Raw genomic sequence first — 15409 nt, forward strand, 5'->3', positions numbered from 1 at the left:
CCATCTGTTAACATGGGGAAAAAAGTTACACAAAAGTTTAAATATTTCAAAAAGTTGAAAATATTTCAACGAGCTAATACACAGCTACATTGACTTCAAAGAGCTACACAGTTTGAAGTGTGAATTGTCAAAATCGGTTGAAGATTGGAGGAGTTGAAAGCAGTTGAAAAACATACAGACCTGTTAAAATAATAATAATAATAATAATAATAATAATAATAATAATAATAATAGCCAGTATTAATGCATTTACACTTGAAAATGCAATAGTGAATGCTTCAAGCAAACTGCAATGCCTTTTCCAGTTTAAATATAGTTTCAAAGGTTGACACATGGGATTTTGTTTATAAAGTGCTTCATAGACGTTTGAGCGGCCCAAAGTGCTATACAGAACTCATCACATTTACCCTTTCATCATACACACATTCACAATTAACAATCCGACTCAATCTTTACAAGCTTCAAAGTTTTAGCCAATAAGCTTACAATAAATGACATTTGGCTTGGACTTTTTTTTTTTTTAACAAAAATCATCTTCATTTCCCGACAAAATAAAATCATTCATAACAATGCTTTATTCAACGTATGCTCCTTGCTGCAAGCGAGATTCAGCTTCGCTTTTCACTCAGTTGGTCCTCAGCGTCCGCCGTAGCCTGCGACATCTGATGACGTAAGGAGTGGGCGGAGTCTCTTCCTGCTAATCCGAACAGGGACGAAGAGACGTCCACAGCTGCTCATCAAAAACCTCTTAATCACAAATAACTCGTCATTGTCGCCCGGATTGAGGCACAGCATGGCCGCGCAGAAGATCAACGAGGCTCACGAGCACATCGCAAAGGCGGAGAAATGGTGAGTGTTGGTGAAGCCGCCGTGTCGGTGTTGTTAGCTTAGCCGAGAGGCCAGAGGGAAGGTGATGCGACAGAAGCTGGCAGAGAAACACATCAGCGCTGAAACTGTGTCTCCATCTCCCACTGTCTCGTGTCTGCAGCTTAAAAACCAGTCTGACCAAGTGGAAACCTGATTTCGACAGTGCTGCGTCAGAATACGCCAAAGCAGGTGAATCCACGGTCCCAATACCGCAGAAGAATCACTGCAATCTCATCTAATCTGATCTGTATTGTCTTTCAGCGGTTTGTTTTAAAAATGCCAAACAGTACGAACAAGCGAAAGATGCTTACCTGAAGGAGGCCGAGTACCACACGGAGAACAAGACGTATCCAAACACCTCTGTGTTTATAACATTTTTACTAGAGCCATGGATGGAGTCAAATGTTCACTGTGTTGTAGCACACCACCACTCACTGCAGTTATTAAAACGTCAGTTCAAGCTTTCTGAGGCTTTGCAAGAGGTTGTTGGTGAGAACGACCTGACTCTAGTAGGGACTCTCAAACCTTCAGTTCGTTTTCACCTGAATCTTGTTCATCAGCGGTTTCAGATCTGTAGGCAACATAAAATGCAGCAAGAGGATTTGTTTTCATGTCGGCATTATTTAGTAGATTTCTAGTATTATTGTTCATGTGAAGGCTGGATGTACAGCCTGGGACAGTTGATTATAAAATGAGGAAGGGAAGAAGAAAGAGGCAGTTCAGCTCTAAACATATCCCAGGTGAACGGCAGCTTCCTTAACCTACTCCTCAGGCTTTTCCATGCTGCAAAGTAAGTATGTTTTAATGTCCTAGTAGCAGTGAATCACAGCCCAGGTCAGTGAGTGTATTTTAAATTGTGTCTTCTTTGTCAGGGCGATCGAACAAGCTGGCATGATGATGAAGGTGAGTACCACAGTGCACAGAGTCAAGTCATGAGTTTATTATCCACAGTACAGACATCACTGCTGGATTTTACCGCCACAGGAACAAAAGAAGATGCCGGAAGCCATCCAGTACATCGAGAAAGCCTGCATGATGTACATGGAGAACGGGACTCCTGACACTGCTGCCATGGCTTTGGATCGGGCTGGAAAGTAAAAAGAACTCTTTCTTATGTGTGTGACCAGAGATCATTTATTAGGAGATGTTTTACGCGGACTTTGTTCACGCTCTGGGTTTTCTTCAGGCTTATAGAACCAATTAACCTGGAGAAAGCTGTGGACTTGTACCAGAAGGCTGCAGGTGTATTTGAGGTAAAGAGGCCAACCTGCGCTGGATAACTGGATTAGAATTATTTGGCAGATTAAATATAATGTGATTGGTTATGGTTTGGATGTGCAGAATGAAGATCGTCTGCGCCAGGCGGTGGAGCTGCTGGGCAAAGCCTCGAGGCTTCTGGTCAGGTTAAAAAGGTCAGTGAAAGTCATTAGTGTTGTTCTGTTAAAGGACAGTGCATTCAAGCCATTTGTGACGGCGTTTCTTTGTCACCAGGCTGGATGAGGCTGCAGTGGCCCTGCAGAAAGAGAAAAACATGTACAAAGAGATTGAAAATTTTCCTATGTGCTTCAAGGTTTGTCACGTTTTTCTTTTAATAACTTGAATGACTTTATACTCGCAGATAAAAACAAACAGGATCCTGCCTTCTTCCTGTCTTCCTCCGAAAGCTTTAAGTACATCACATCAGGAATGACGGCAACTTACTGACACTACATCCACAGAGTTTCTCCTGCAATAAGCAGTTGTTGGACTTGATGTTTAACAGTCTGGATCCAAATCAGCCAGAAGACTAAACTCAAGTGTTTCACTCTCTACTGTAGAAAACGACTGCCCAAGTGCTGATTCATCTCCACAGAGGCGACTATGTAGCAGCCGATAAATGTGTCCGAGAAAGTTACAGGTAGGAGAATTAAAGTACAGATAAAATCACATGAAACGCTCTCCAGATTCATCAGACTGAGCTGCGCTGCTTGATCTCCAACAGTCTGCCGGGCTACAGCGGGAGTGAGGACTGCGTTGCCATGGAGACTCTCCTGCAGGGCTACGACGAGCAGGACGAGGACCAGGTCTACCGCGTGTGCAACTCTCCTCTCCTGAAGTACATGGACAACGACGTGAGTTTACACATTCAGCTTTGACTGACTCCAACTTTTACGAGTATTTTTATTTCCCTGTGAGTTTCCTTTCTTTTATTAATGCTGGCTGTGGCCAGTGATTGACTGGGATATAAGGGATTTTTGTCCTGCTCTGAGGAGAAGCACATATACATCCCAGCTGTGGCCTGAAGCAGGATAAGTATAAACATGTTACCAGACAACTTGGATCCCGTTCTAAATATTCATAATGAGTCCTCACGAGGAGATGTCACTGGAACAATCCAAGTAAAATACAAATACTTACTTCAAAGACCTCAGTCGGCTCATATAATATGTAAATGCACATATTGGCCAACATCAGACGACTCTGAAAAATGTAGACGCATCACTGTGTTTCACATTTCAATTTAGTGTTGGTACGTAGAGTTTAAAATGTTCTATCGACTAGATTGAAGTGTTGTGACATGAGCATTACTGTGAGCGCGTCTTAGCAGCTACTGAGTTACAGTCTGCCCGAAAACGCCACACAGAAAGGTGTGTGAGGTTTACAGGTGAACTTAAAACAATTGAATTTGTCAGTCAGGTCACAGTCATCGACCAAGTCGGCCAGCCGTGCTGGCGTCGTGTGACCGTAAACATTCAAGTTGTTGTTGCTCTGCAGTGACGGCCTCAGGTCACACAAGACTTTAGAGGCTTTTCCACTAGTTCCTGTTCAGCCCATCTCGACTTGACTTTAGCAGACGGCAGCCTCTGATTGAGTCAGGAGGCTCGTTCAGCCACCATTTTTGAAACACGATTACAGCAAAAACTCTCTCAAACGGATATAGACGCACAGAAATCTATCCCATGGAGCAGCGGTGAGCTGCAGACGTTTCCTTGTCTGCTGGCGACTGGAGGATTCAGGAGCTTGATGGAGCGACCCGCTATGGGTAGCGGGAGGTCTCCGAGCCACCCGGTGTTTCAGATGAACTAGTTTCCCTGTTAACTAGTGACCGGCTTCCTCAAGTGTCCACCCCCTTGTCACGGCAGATGTTAAAAACCTGACCAAAATTCTAAGATGTCTCGGTGAACACGTTTAACAGCATTTCCATTAAAGTTTTAAGCATCGTACTGTTTGTTTGTCTTATTTGAACCCCTGCTGCGTCTCACGGCTGGTGGCAGAGTCACCAGTTAACAGGGGCACCAGTGAAACCGAAACACTGGACAGTGAAGCATGACAGTAACAATCCACATTTTGTATTAATATTAATAAATGTATTCATAAAATTGTATTTCTTATTTGAGCTGATATCCAATACATGTTGCTCTGCATCATATCGTGTTGATTACTTGTGCATGACGAGGCGAAGCTGTGATGATTTCAGCCATGCTGCAGTGATGTTATATTAGAATGGAAACTGCGTCCAGGCGAGTGGAGTCGGGCTGAGTAGCACTAGTGGAAAAGTTCCTTCAGAGTTTGTCATTAAAAATTGAAGCAAAAAGGTAAATCTGCAGCAGAAACGGATTATCTCAGCCAACTCGGCCAGTATAACAATATAAACCTTATCCAGGGTATTTCTCCGATTTTCTGAAACTTCTTCTTGGACAAGTTCCTGTAGAAGCAACTAACCTGAGTGTAAAAACACTCTCAGTGAAAAGTTCATCCTCTTCTCTCCTTGGCAGTATGCCAAGCTGGCCATCTCCTTGCGTGTCCCTGGAGGGGGAGGGAAGAAGAAGAAGGCTCCTGCGGCTCCAGCAGGGGGCGCCACGGCTCCCGCTGAGGAGGACGACGACTACGAGGGCGGTCTGTGTTAACGTCCAGGAGAGTCTGCTGCCGCCCGTCATGACACCCGTCAGCTCCCAGAGAAATACCCGTTCTGGTCAGAGGGGATACCAGGAGGGTCTCCGGAACCCCCCTGGTATTATTTTGAGGTGGATCCTCAGCCTGTCTGTGTACGTCTCATCATTTCTCCGTGTCTCTGTGAAGCTGCTGTAAATATAGCTCTTATTGTTTGTGGGTAAAGTGTAAGATTACTATAGAAATATTCAAATGTACATGTCGATGTATAGGTGTTTATTTGTACAGAGGTAATTTATTCAGTATTTGTGACTGCGGCCTGCTGGGAAATGTCCGAACGGAGTAATAAGCAATCAGATCATTCACGCATGTGTGCAAATATTCAATCAGATCTCAGAGGAATTGATCTGCTTTCAAACTTAAACATGGCTGCTGTTTCCGACGCCTCACAAGGAAATTAAATGAAACGACTGCTCCGCTCGCTTTTGTACATGTACACTTTTGTTTCCCTTCAACTTAGAAACGTCCTGCTTGTGTCTTGAGTTTCCAGTTGAACACTGATGTGAGGGAATAAAAGGGACCATGCATCAGTGTCTGCTCCGTCATTTCCTTCCTTCTGTGTTGCATTCTGGGTAAAGACCCCACAACAAGCGCATCCTCCTGCTTGTTACATTGATCTTTATAAAATGCTAATAAAGGGACTGTTTATATATATATATATTTTATTTTATTTTTTTGTGCTGTTGCCTACTTGTATATTCCTCGAAAGCATATCTCCAAACTTTGCACATCTATCAATAAATACTTCCATTGTGTGGCACTGGGTTTGTTTTCTTTAAGCGCTTATCAGATTTTCCGCATTAGTCCGTCTGGCTGCGGCTTCTGACAGACATGTAACGACGGCGTGGAGCCTCCTGAGCCGGACTTCTCTCCGACGAGGAATGTTTTCTCCCCGTGTATGTCTCAAATGTCAAAGGCTGAGGTGCATCTGTGCATTAGAAGGATGAACGCTGGACGCAAACGAATACTTTTTCTGAATGTTGGTCTTTCCTCTCAAGTAGCATGTCTTTGATCAACTCAGAGTAAATGCTCCATATGACAACAAATATGAGAATCGTTTTACAGTGACGACATTATTCCCTACAAATCACCAAGATGTTTAGACAGACATGACCATTTCCCCAATATGTAATTTAAGAAACCTATGTATCACAAACTTAGAGCAAATATAAATTAAAAGACGCATTTTTAAAACTACACATGCAGCTTTAAGATCATTTCTATTTTTTTTTGTATTGCACATTAAACATTCAAGTTTTGCAAATTTATGGGAAGAAAACTTCATAGCAAAGTAAAAAAAGTGTAAATTTTTTAAACAGTAAGTGAATGTTTGTTGGATCATTTCTTAGTTGTAACATTGTTTGACGAAATAAGCTTCACACCACAAGAGAGCCTCACTACTTCCCCATGAAATGATTGGACATCCTACAAATGCATGCCCCTCTTGTACGAATGGCACTTATTCAAGTTGTCAAAGGGTTTAACATTTATTGCTGTGAAGCTTTATTACAACCAGGGAATAATCCACCAAACAGGAATTTACTCACATTCTGTGTGTGGTTTTAAATTCTCCTTTTTTAAGAAATTTCAGGTTTTTTTGGGTGTATTTTTACTCAAATATAATTAGACTTTCAGATTTGCTCAGTTTAATTATAAAAACAACTTGTTATTCAGTTTTCCTCCTAGCATTTGGTCTCATTGGAGGCATTGTTGATTCACATTCTTAGTTTTTCTGGAGGCTTTCTGGTCAATTCAGGTGGAAATAGACTGCAGGAGACGAGCAGCTGAAATATTTAGAACAGTGAAAAATGTTCATTAATGGGATGTGATACATTTTCATTACTGGTGTCTTTTTGTTAACAAGGTGATTAAAAAAACTTGATAGATTTTGAACACATTTGAAAACTAATGCATCATATGCAAAAGGAGTTGATGCAGATCATATTGTGGAAGCAGAATTGAGAAGCTTTTGATGTTCTATAAAGTGGAAATGATGCCTGATCAGATTGAATAGTTGGTTGTGTGCAGAGACAGAAGAGACTAAAGAAATCAGGATTATATCCTGGACAGGAAAGTATGCAGATCCAGAAACAAATCTTCCTGATGGTGGAGAAATGGGCTCTATATATTGTTATATATATACAAAGGCTAAAGAAACAGACCCACTCTAGTTCTCTCTTTTACTATCGGCTTCTTTTAATCAGTCTTTTGTCCTCCAGGTCATCAGATCCCAACGTTCGTTGCTATTTTTCACTCAAACTTCCCTGCACATTTGTTTTTAATGAATGAAACACTCTCCCAGATGCTGAAACTGTTGAATGTTGACCCCTGCGAGATGAGCACTATACTTTAATGTTTTTAAGTTTGTTGTACTCTCAGTCTCAATAAAAAAAGAGCATCCGTGTCAAAGTGAGGGAACATTTTGGACAGATGTGACACACATCAAAAATCCCTCCTATCACCAAGGTGTGTTCATGTCACTTTACTTAACTCAATGGTATAAATACGTAGTGAGAGACAGGGAAGTCTGGCGCACCAGTGTTCAAACTCTGCATCGCATCATTAGCGAGCTCATCAGGCCACACATGTAGAATTAATGAATTAAAAAACGTCCCTCTTCTTTGCTCCACTACCACGAGTCCAGGCAGAGGCCGTGCAAAGACGAGTTTAGGACGGCAGGAAAACATCCAAAAATACCTACAAAAAAAAAAATCCCCCCAGCAACCTCCCGCTGTGGTTCCACATGTGTTCCGGGGTGGGGGGGGTTCTGGAGTACGGGGGGCATGCTCGCTCAGGCGTGGCGCTGGGTTCTCCCTTCCTATTCACGGTTGGATTGGTGGAGGATGAGGTCTCGTAGTAGCTTTTCTATTTTCTCTGTAAAAGCACATAGGAATGACTGTACTGTATAAAAAAATAATAAAAAATTAATAATAATTAAAAAAAGACAATGTAAATAATCTGATAATTAAAAAACAAACAAAAAAAGACGCCACGTGAAAAAAAAAAGAAGACATCTCACGCACGTTGCAGAGCTGGCATACCTGATAAAGGAATCGTTGGCAAATTTGGCAAAAGATTCCAAGGAAGTGAAACACTGGGAACTGATTCCCATTCCTACTCACTCCTCTTCCACATGCAAGCCACTGCACAGACACTGCACAGACACTGCACAGACACTGCACACCTTTCCAGACACTTTTATTTGCAGATCTCTGGACCTCTATCACACCACTACAGTTTCACATTTCATTCCACAGTGACTCGTCGCCTTAAAGTAACCTCTATGTACATGTACTGAAAGTGAAGTCATGGCAATAATGAAGTTTTTCACTCATGCTACAATGTCCTCTAATGCATAGTTTGGACCAAAGGGCTCCGTGTCTCAGCCCTTAGTGTGAGGAATCGTTTTGTCTGCTCCTTCCTTCCTGGACGCACAGCAGGAGGCGCCACAGTATTCCCAAGTACTACGGTTAGAAACAGCAAGGAGTCTCCCGCCTGATGCGCTTTTACCCTGATTGAGAAACGGCCCTCTGCTGCTCGCGACCCGAGCCAACCTGTAGGCGATGCAAAGCGAGGAAGATTGGCAATAGTCTCATTCTCTGTGAGGAAAAAAAGTCCACGGTGGAAGATTTCCTACTGCAAAACACGGTTGAACTGTGCAGTGAACAAACTCCGTCCGTCTCAACAACATCCACATTATAGATCATGCCATTTAAATAGTTCTCGTCTTTTCGACAGTCTCATCACGGATCCGTCAAAATCTACATGTTCCAACCAACACCTAACGCGTACAATGAATATGTGAAAACAGCTCTTCCTGAGAAAGATATGTAGTTCATAGGAGTTTCAGTTCTTGGTGTAAAAACAAAATAAGACAAGTTAGAATGTCTGATAATGTTCTATACTCTCAGGCTCCAGCGTGGCTCCTAACATAAAAAAAAAAAGTCTCATCTGTTTGTGTCTTCAGGTCCATTTATTCGCCCCACCTGTTCTTCACAAACATGGAAGAAGGAGCTTGGTATTGCACAGTCCCACAATCCAGTTGGAGAAAATATGAGATTGTGCCCGTGTGGTCATTATTGTGCACTTTAATCACAAGTGGGAAGCCCTTAAAGAGTAATGCTGTAGCCAGTTTGAGTGTTTCCTCCCTGACCAGGCCATGGTGAAAATGTCCGAGGCAGCTGTGGAGAGCAACGAGTCCCTTTAAAAATCCCCTTCTACATCGAGCACGAGTCATTTTTTTTTATATACGTTAAGAAAATCGTCCGAGAAGATCTCGGGAGCCGCTCGTTTCACCCGACTGATAAATACAGCACTTGTAAATTGTGCTCATGTTCTAGTTTTGTCACTGTTGTTGTTGTTAGACATCAGCCAAAAGTTAAAAAAAACCCAAAACAAATGGTGTCACTGGGATCCGAGCTCAGCTGAGGAGGGGGAGTGCTGCTCCTCCTCAGCTCCGAGGCTTGAAGCAGCAGAGCGGCCTGAAGGCTCCGACTCGTCTTCACTGGGTTTTCTCCCGCGTCCACTTGATCATGGTCTCTGGCGAGCGGTACAGGAAGATGAGTTTGGCATACATGTCCTCCTCCAGGTCCAGCTCCCCCGTCTCTCGGACCAGGAAGATGTCGGTACAGAGTTTGAGGATCCGGTCCACGTTGGGCAGCTCCTCGAACATGATGGTGTGGGAAATACCGCTGAAGAACTCGCGCACAAACTTTCCGATGACCAGGACCACGGAGGCGTACATGCCCATGATCCTGAGCAGACGAGACAGACGGAAATGGATTCAGGTGAGGTGAAGAGAAAGTGAAAAACAAACAAAAAATAAAGGGAACAAAAAGAACAAAAAAGAATGCAGAAACATGCAGGAAAGAAAGGCTGCTATATTTCTACCATCATGACAACGGAAATATACTCGATCAAACACTTGTTTTAATTCATGTCAAAACATTTGGGCTGTTTTAGTGAGCATCCGATTTCAAGTAAAAAAAAATTCTACAAGGTTGCACCAACTTTCTATGAAGGAGAGACTCATTCTTTAAATTGATTTGAAATTAAATATCATCTCTCTTTCAAAACCAAATGATCTTTGAGACTAGCAAACTTCAACCCTCATTAACAAGCCTGTTTTATGGCCACATCAGAGGTTAAAGCAGTGGTTCTCAATTATTTTCTGTCAGGCCCCCCTTAGAGGACAAAAAAATTTTCAGGCCCCCCCCCCTGAATTGTACTACCATTGAGAACCTGATAATATTTATTTATTTATCTGTATAAACCACTGTATGAGTTGCTGGCACCAGCATTCTGCATACAATCGCCTGATTATCTAAATAAATTAATAAAATGAGCTGGAGGCCCTTTTTTTATCGTTCAAGCATGAATAAAGACACTAATACTGAAAGTCGCGCCTGCCTCACCCCCCCCTGACACCCCACCACGCCCCCCCAGGGGGGCTCACCCCACCATTTGAGAAGCACTGGTTTAAAGGGACTTCATATTGCAGTTTTGTTTTCTTTTATATCACAAGAAAAAAAAGAATCCCAGGAAAATCATGTGCTTCTCCTTTAATTCTGCCTCAACTGGCCTGATACTACATTAACACTCAAACACTTCTTTCTTTTCCGTTAAAACTAAAAACCTTCAATAAACTATACATTGAAATTAAAATAAAACAGGCTGCCAGTTCTCTCAGTGAGTGGGAGATTCTCACCATTAACTCTAAACTCATGTTGGTTTTCAATTCAAACAGAAGTTTCTTTGTTGAATCTCTCACTGACTTATTCTCACATGTAAGTATTCATCATTGAATGTGGTGTTGGGTCATGCAGAGTGGATTTTCCTGTGACGGTTAAATAACGTCTGGATCAGGAGTCGTCACCCTGCGGCGCCGGAACCACAACATGGCTGAATTGCTCTCTGAAGGTTTCACAAAATTGTACCTAAACAAAATTTGTATCTTATTTTGATTTTATTTGCACATGAGTCATTTTCGAGGACGTTTATATCTTGGCTTTAAATGGCAGGGAAAGGTAAAATGGGGGAAAAGAGCTAAAATCACAAGAAATGGGGGGAGAAAACACTAAAGGTGGGAAAAAAACATGTAAAGTGTTTAAAGAGTCCAAATGGTAAAAACAGCTAAAATGATAAACATTGTCAAAAACAAATGGTGAAAAAAAAAGAGTGAATCAGGTACAAAAATAGAAATGTAGTGAAATGTTTCCTACCTTGACCAGTAACTGAAACTTCATAAATGCAACATAACTAATATCAAAACTATCAATGAAATTCACGTGTTTGCCTCACGTTAAAGATTCAAAAGTGTTTTGCAGCTCCACAAACACTAGTTTTGGTAAAAAGTAACAAAACCGCCTCTTTTGGTCACAGACCTTTTTACAGACCAATTTTTAAAGCATCGGCATTTGCTAAAATGGATTTTCGTCATATTTCTGGGCCTGAAACAGTGCGTGTCGTACGTACCCGTATCCAGCGAGGAAGCCCAGGCTGGGTGGACTGACTTGGTCGCTGAACACGTACAGCTCCAGTCCGGCTTCGTTCTTGTATTTTTGACTGATATTGATGAGGCCCGGCTCCGTCTGCGTCACAATCCACCATTCCTGGATCTGATTGGAGGAATTTGCTTTCTGGTTTCTTTTCAGAGTCACATTCAGGTCAAACATCTTCTCATCTGCAAACAAAATTAAGTAATATGAGCATTATTATATGTGATAAATAATTAAAAGAATCCATCTCTCACATCCAAACATTGCAAGTTAATGACATAATTTATTAACAATATAGAAATATCTAATGAAAATATCAGTTTCACAACACTGAAGAGATGAAGTATAACAAGAAGGCCGTTGCTGGGCTAATCCCCCGCCGGAGGGCTTTCTATTTTCTCACAAAGCCAGCTCTAAGGCAGCACACTTGGTACACTAGAGGGTGTTCCATGGGTCCTAGTAGATAATTATGTAGAATCTGAAAGGTCTTCTTCATAAGCTATGTCAAAATACGTCTCCAGAGCCCAAAAGGTGTTTTTATGCACTTAGTGACCCTGTGACCTGATATGCAAATGAGGTCATGGTCACCATGGTGACCCTTCTCCCCAGGTGGAGTGTCCATGTGTGAAGTTTGGTGACTGTGGGCCCAGGAACTGCTGAGAAATGAGGAGAAATGTTTATATGGAAATACATGTATTGTGCAACCATGACGAGCAAACTTCAGACCCTACCAATCTTCAAGTTCAAGGTCAGGTCACTTGGTGTACTGGAGGTTATCCCTGGAGTGTGTATCATGTGTGTATAAAATTTCAGAGCCCTAGCTCAAAAACCTAGGCCTCCAGAGCCCAAAATGTGTTTTTAAGCACTTCGTGACCCTGTGACCTACTTAATATGCAAATTAGGTCAAGGTCACCATAGTATCCCTTCCCCCTCTGAGATGTATCCACATGTGAAGTTTGGTCACTGTGGGCCCAGGGGTTGCCGAGATATAGGTAGAAACGTTCCAACGGACGGACGTACGGACGTACGGAGACTGTTTCAAGATCCCCCTTCGGGGCCTATCGGCCACAGCGGGGGATAAAAAAACAACATGAGTAGGAAAGTCTAGTTTATTTTGATAGTCAAAGTTGAATACTGTGTTCTTTCTTATGAATGTGATTATAAACATGATATATGTGTGTTCAGAAGAAGTGTCAGTAAATTGAGCTATGCAGTTGAGTTTAACTATAAACCTGGTCTAAACTACAGAAGACAGTTCAAACCGAGTTGAACTGACAGAAAACCAGTCAAAACCAAATTCCAAAACCAATTCAAATTTAAATAAAATAAAATAATTCTGAACTCCACAAAACGTGTCGGAAACAAATCTAGAAGTAAATAAAACCACGCTGAAGCCAGTCCCCACCCCAGAAAACCAGTTGAAAACGAGTTTCATTCACATAAATTCAGTCTAAACTCCACAAAACCTGAAGCCAATCTAAAACCAGCTGAAACCACTAAAACCCAGTCTAAAACTATTTCAATTTATATCAAATCAGTCTAAACGCCACAGAGCTGGTCCACATGGAGTCCAGAAGTAAAGATAACCAGTGTAAATCCAGTCACCGCCCGAGAAAAATACGTCTCAGTTCAGTTTAGTCTGAAGAAGCAGTGTCGTCTGTAGTTTAGCTGGTTTTCTTTGGCGTCATCCAGACACGAGCAGCACCAGTCCCACCCCACTGGGATGAAGAAAAGGTTCGCTCACCTTTGTAAAGCTGCTCGACAGGCTTCGCGTCGGAGTCACTGGGAGCTCGAATGTATCGAGGGAAGATCTCAGTCAGTGTCCTGCAGGAAGGAAAAGCCATCAACTTTGATCACTTCATCTATTGAGATGTTTCACAGCGACAGCAGCTCTAATAAATGATCTAGTAATCGAGAGCTTTGTCCAAATCAGCGGTTCCCCGTGATACAATGTGTGAGGATAGGTACACCTGGACAGACATGAGACAGGCTCATGTCTGTGGAATTGTTTGGGGGTTTCTAAAATATTATGAAAATGCTGTTTTTTCCTATAGATGCTCTTTTTGCTTGTTTACAGTGTTGTTATGATCACGTGAGACATTAGTCTAGTTTGAATGTATGATTTGCACACGAGGGTGAATCATCACTTTTTCACTTCGATAAAGTTGCCGGCTTGCATGCATATGGGGGTTTTATTATAGCAAAACTGTTTGTCAATGCTTATGGAGAGTTGTCGGTCTGTATAGAGAGTTGTCTGTCTGTATTTCAATCCGTCTGTCCAAAGTCAGAGTTGTCAATGTGTAAAAGAATTAGTCAATGTGAACTTCTGCAAAAGTTGTATTGTAATTTGTCATGATCGAGTCACACAGAAGGTTTGGTTCAATTCCCAGTGGAGGAACGCTTTTTTTCTGTTGTGTCATTAATGTTTCTAGACGTCCAGACAAGACATCATGCAGTCCAGGAAAAAGAATGTTCATTGTGGTTCCTCTGAGGACGTGTTTTGAACCACTTGTTCCTCAGTGAGGTGCTTCTGTATGCCGACATGAGGCCAGGAGGCTGCAGGTTTGCAATAATGGATGTGGATGTGCTGATGGAAAGCTGCGGTATATTTTGCACCTTCTCCCTGTCGACAGGTTTTCTCTGGTTCCCCCGACAGTCCAAAAACATGCAGTTGAGGCTACTTAATGTGCTAATGGTGAATGTGGAGAGTCTCTGAGTGCTGAGCTGTCCTCCACCTTCATTCCAGGACGCAGCCGCCACATGAAGCCAAACTGTGTTAGAAAATCCATGAATTCAGCCACGAGAGTCGCGTCTGCAGTTTGTAGACTCACACTTGTAAGTTGTCCTCTTTCCCACTGAGCAGCCTGATGAGCTCCTGCTTGGTGGTCTTGCTCAGATTCGTCACTCGCTTCCCAGACGCTGTTTCTGCCTTGGCACCAAGAGTAAAGTTTCTAAGAGAAGAAACATTCTACCATTTAAAATGTGTCAAAGATCATTTGTTTGGTCAGAAATAAGACAAAAGCACGGTAGAACTGATGTTCTGTGTTTATGTTTTGTTTGGGTTTTTTTCTCATGCGCACGTCCCAGAAGAGAAACTCCCAGATCTTTTGTGATTTCTAGAACATTCAAGAAGTGGCAGAGAGCAGAGAGATGAAGCTCTGTGTTCATGGTCCTAAAGTGCAGACCTTAGCACGGACCAGGACACCGTGATGGGGAACTCCTCCTCGGAGCTCAGCATCTCAATCAGGTTCATCCTGCTCGGGGGGCTGATGGTCCACAGAGAGTTGGAGTTTCCTTTGAGCTCGGCGATGATCAGGTCCTCCGGCATGTAGCCCTCTAGCCACTGCTGGGCCACCTGCCGGCAGCACACCACCAATAAACTCTTCATTCATCCACTATGTCACCAACTTCTCCACCACAACACGCAGAACGCATGAAGGCATTTAGTAGTGGCTGAGCTAACGACAAATTAGACATTTACATCAGAGCCAATATACTGTTACCAAAACACTGACATATCAGAGACCCAACGAAAATAACATGCTATATGGAAAATATATCCTTTTCTGGTGGTTTTTTTTTTATTCAAAACAGCAGTGAACTCAAATAATCATACTGGTGTTTAAAGGGTTAAAACTCCTCTTGACTTTATATTTCTGACTTTTTTTTGACAGATCACAACAAAAAAACATCTGCAAAATGTTCTCACAACACTGAAGACGAGACCAGATTTTGATCAAACAGAAGCAAAAGAAAAGAATCCCAACAATAAATATGAATTATGAAAAACAATAACAACAGTAGTAATAATTCCATATGTTTAGATTTATTTTCAGGACTAATTCTGAGACGTTTTTCCTGAGAAACGATCATGTTGGTGTCACGCTGATGGTTGAGACTTTGGATTTTGCTGATGAAACTGTCACCAGTTTCAGAAAGAGGAATAAAACTGAAGAGCTCAGAAATGGAAAAACTTTCAGTATCAAGGAACAACTTCATTATTAAATGCACATTAAGAATATCTATCAAACTCAGTTCTCGTTGAACCTCCAGGACAACCCGATCATCGACTTTTTGCTCCTTCCTCTGGAAACACTTTGAATCTGACTCAAAGT

The 15409-nt window shown here is 42.1% G+C and overlaps 2 protein-coding genes across 2 annotated transcripts in view; one reads left to right on the forward strand and one right to left on the reverse strand.

The window, feature by feature from the left end:
- The first annotated feature begins 706 nt into the window (after positions 1 to 706).
- Positions 707 to 5547, forward strand: napgb (N-ethylmaleimide-sensitive factor attachment protein, gamma b). Its single transcript, XM_080502857.1, has 12 exons — positions 707 to 849; positions 989 to 1056; positions 1129 to 1213; positions 1640 to 1657; positions 1740 to 1770; positions 1852 to 1961; positions 2054 to 2120; positions 2209 to 2279; positions 2359 to 2437; positions 2685 to 2764; positions 2849 to 2978; positions 4623 to 5547. The coding sequence occupies exons 1-12, from the start codon at positions 794 to 796 to the stop codon at positions 4752 to 4754; spliced, it is 927 nt and encodes a 308-aa protein (XP_080358983.1). The 5' UTR covers positions 707 to 793; the 3' UTR covers positions 4755 to 5547.
- Positions 5548 to 7979: 2432 nt separating this feature from the next.
- The window catches only part of piezo2b (piezo-type mechanosensitive ion channel component 2b), a 141405-nt gene continuing 133975 nt past the window's right edge, over positions 7980 to 15409 (reverse strand). Inside the window, exons 49-53 of the mRNA XM_080503219.1 lie at positions 14480 to 14649; positions 14126 to 14245; positions 13039 to 13118; positions 11272 to 11479; positions 7980 to 9551 (exon numbers count right to left, since the gene is read on the reverse strand). Coding sequence (XP_080359345.1) covers positions 9299 to 9551; positions 11272 to 11479; positions 13039 to 13118; positions 14126 to 14245; positions 14480 to 14649 — 831 coding nt within the window. The 3' untranslated portion in view covers positions 7980 to 9298. The remainder of the gene's footprint in view (positions 9552 to 11271; positions 11480 to 13038; positions 13119 to 14125; positions 14246 to 14479; positions 14650 to 15409) is intronic.

This window comes from Blennius ocellaris (assembly GCF_963422515.1).
Source record: "Blennius ocellaris genome assembly, chromosome: 10".
Lineage (NCBI taxonomy): Eukaryota > Metazoa > Chordata > Actinopteri > Blenniiformes > Blenniidae > Blennius > Blennius ocellaris.

Excerpts from the sequence above, each read along its gene's own strand:
- napgb (XM_080502857.1), top strand. The coding sequence starts at position 794 with ATGGCCGCGCAGAAGATCAACGAGGCTCACGAGCACATCGCAAAGGCG. Across the intron at positions 1,057-1,128 it reads GTCAGAATACGCCAAAGCAG|CGGTTTGTTTTAAAAATGCC; the intron begins GTGAATCCACGG and ends ATTGTCTTTCAG. Across the intron at positions 2,121-2,208 it reads AGGCTGCAGGTGTATTTGAG|AATGAAGATCGTCTGCGCCA; the intron begins GTAAAGAGGCCA and ends TTGGATGTGCAG.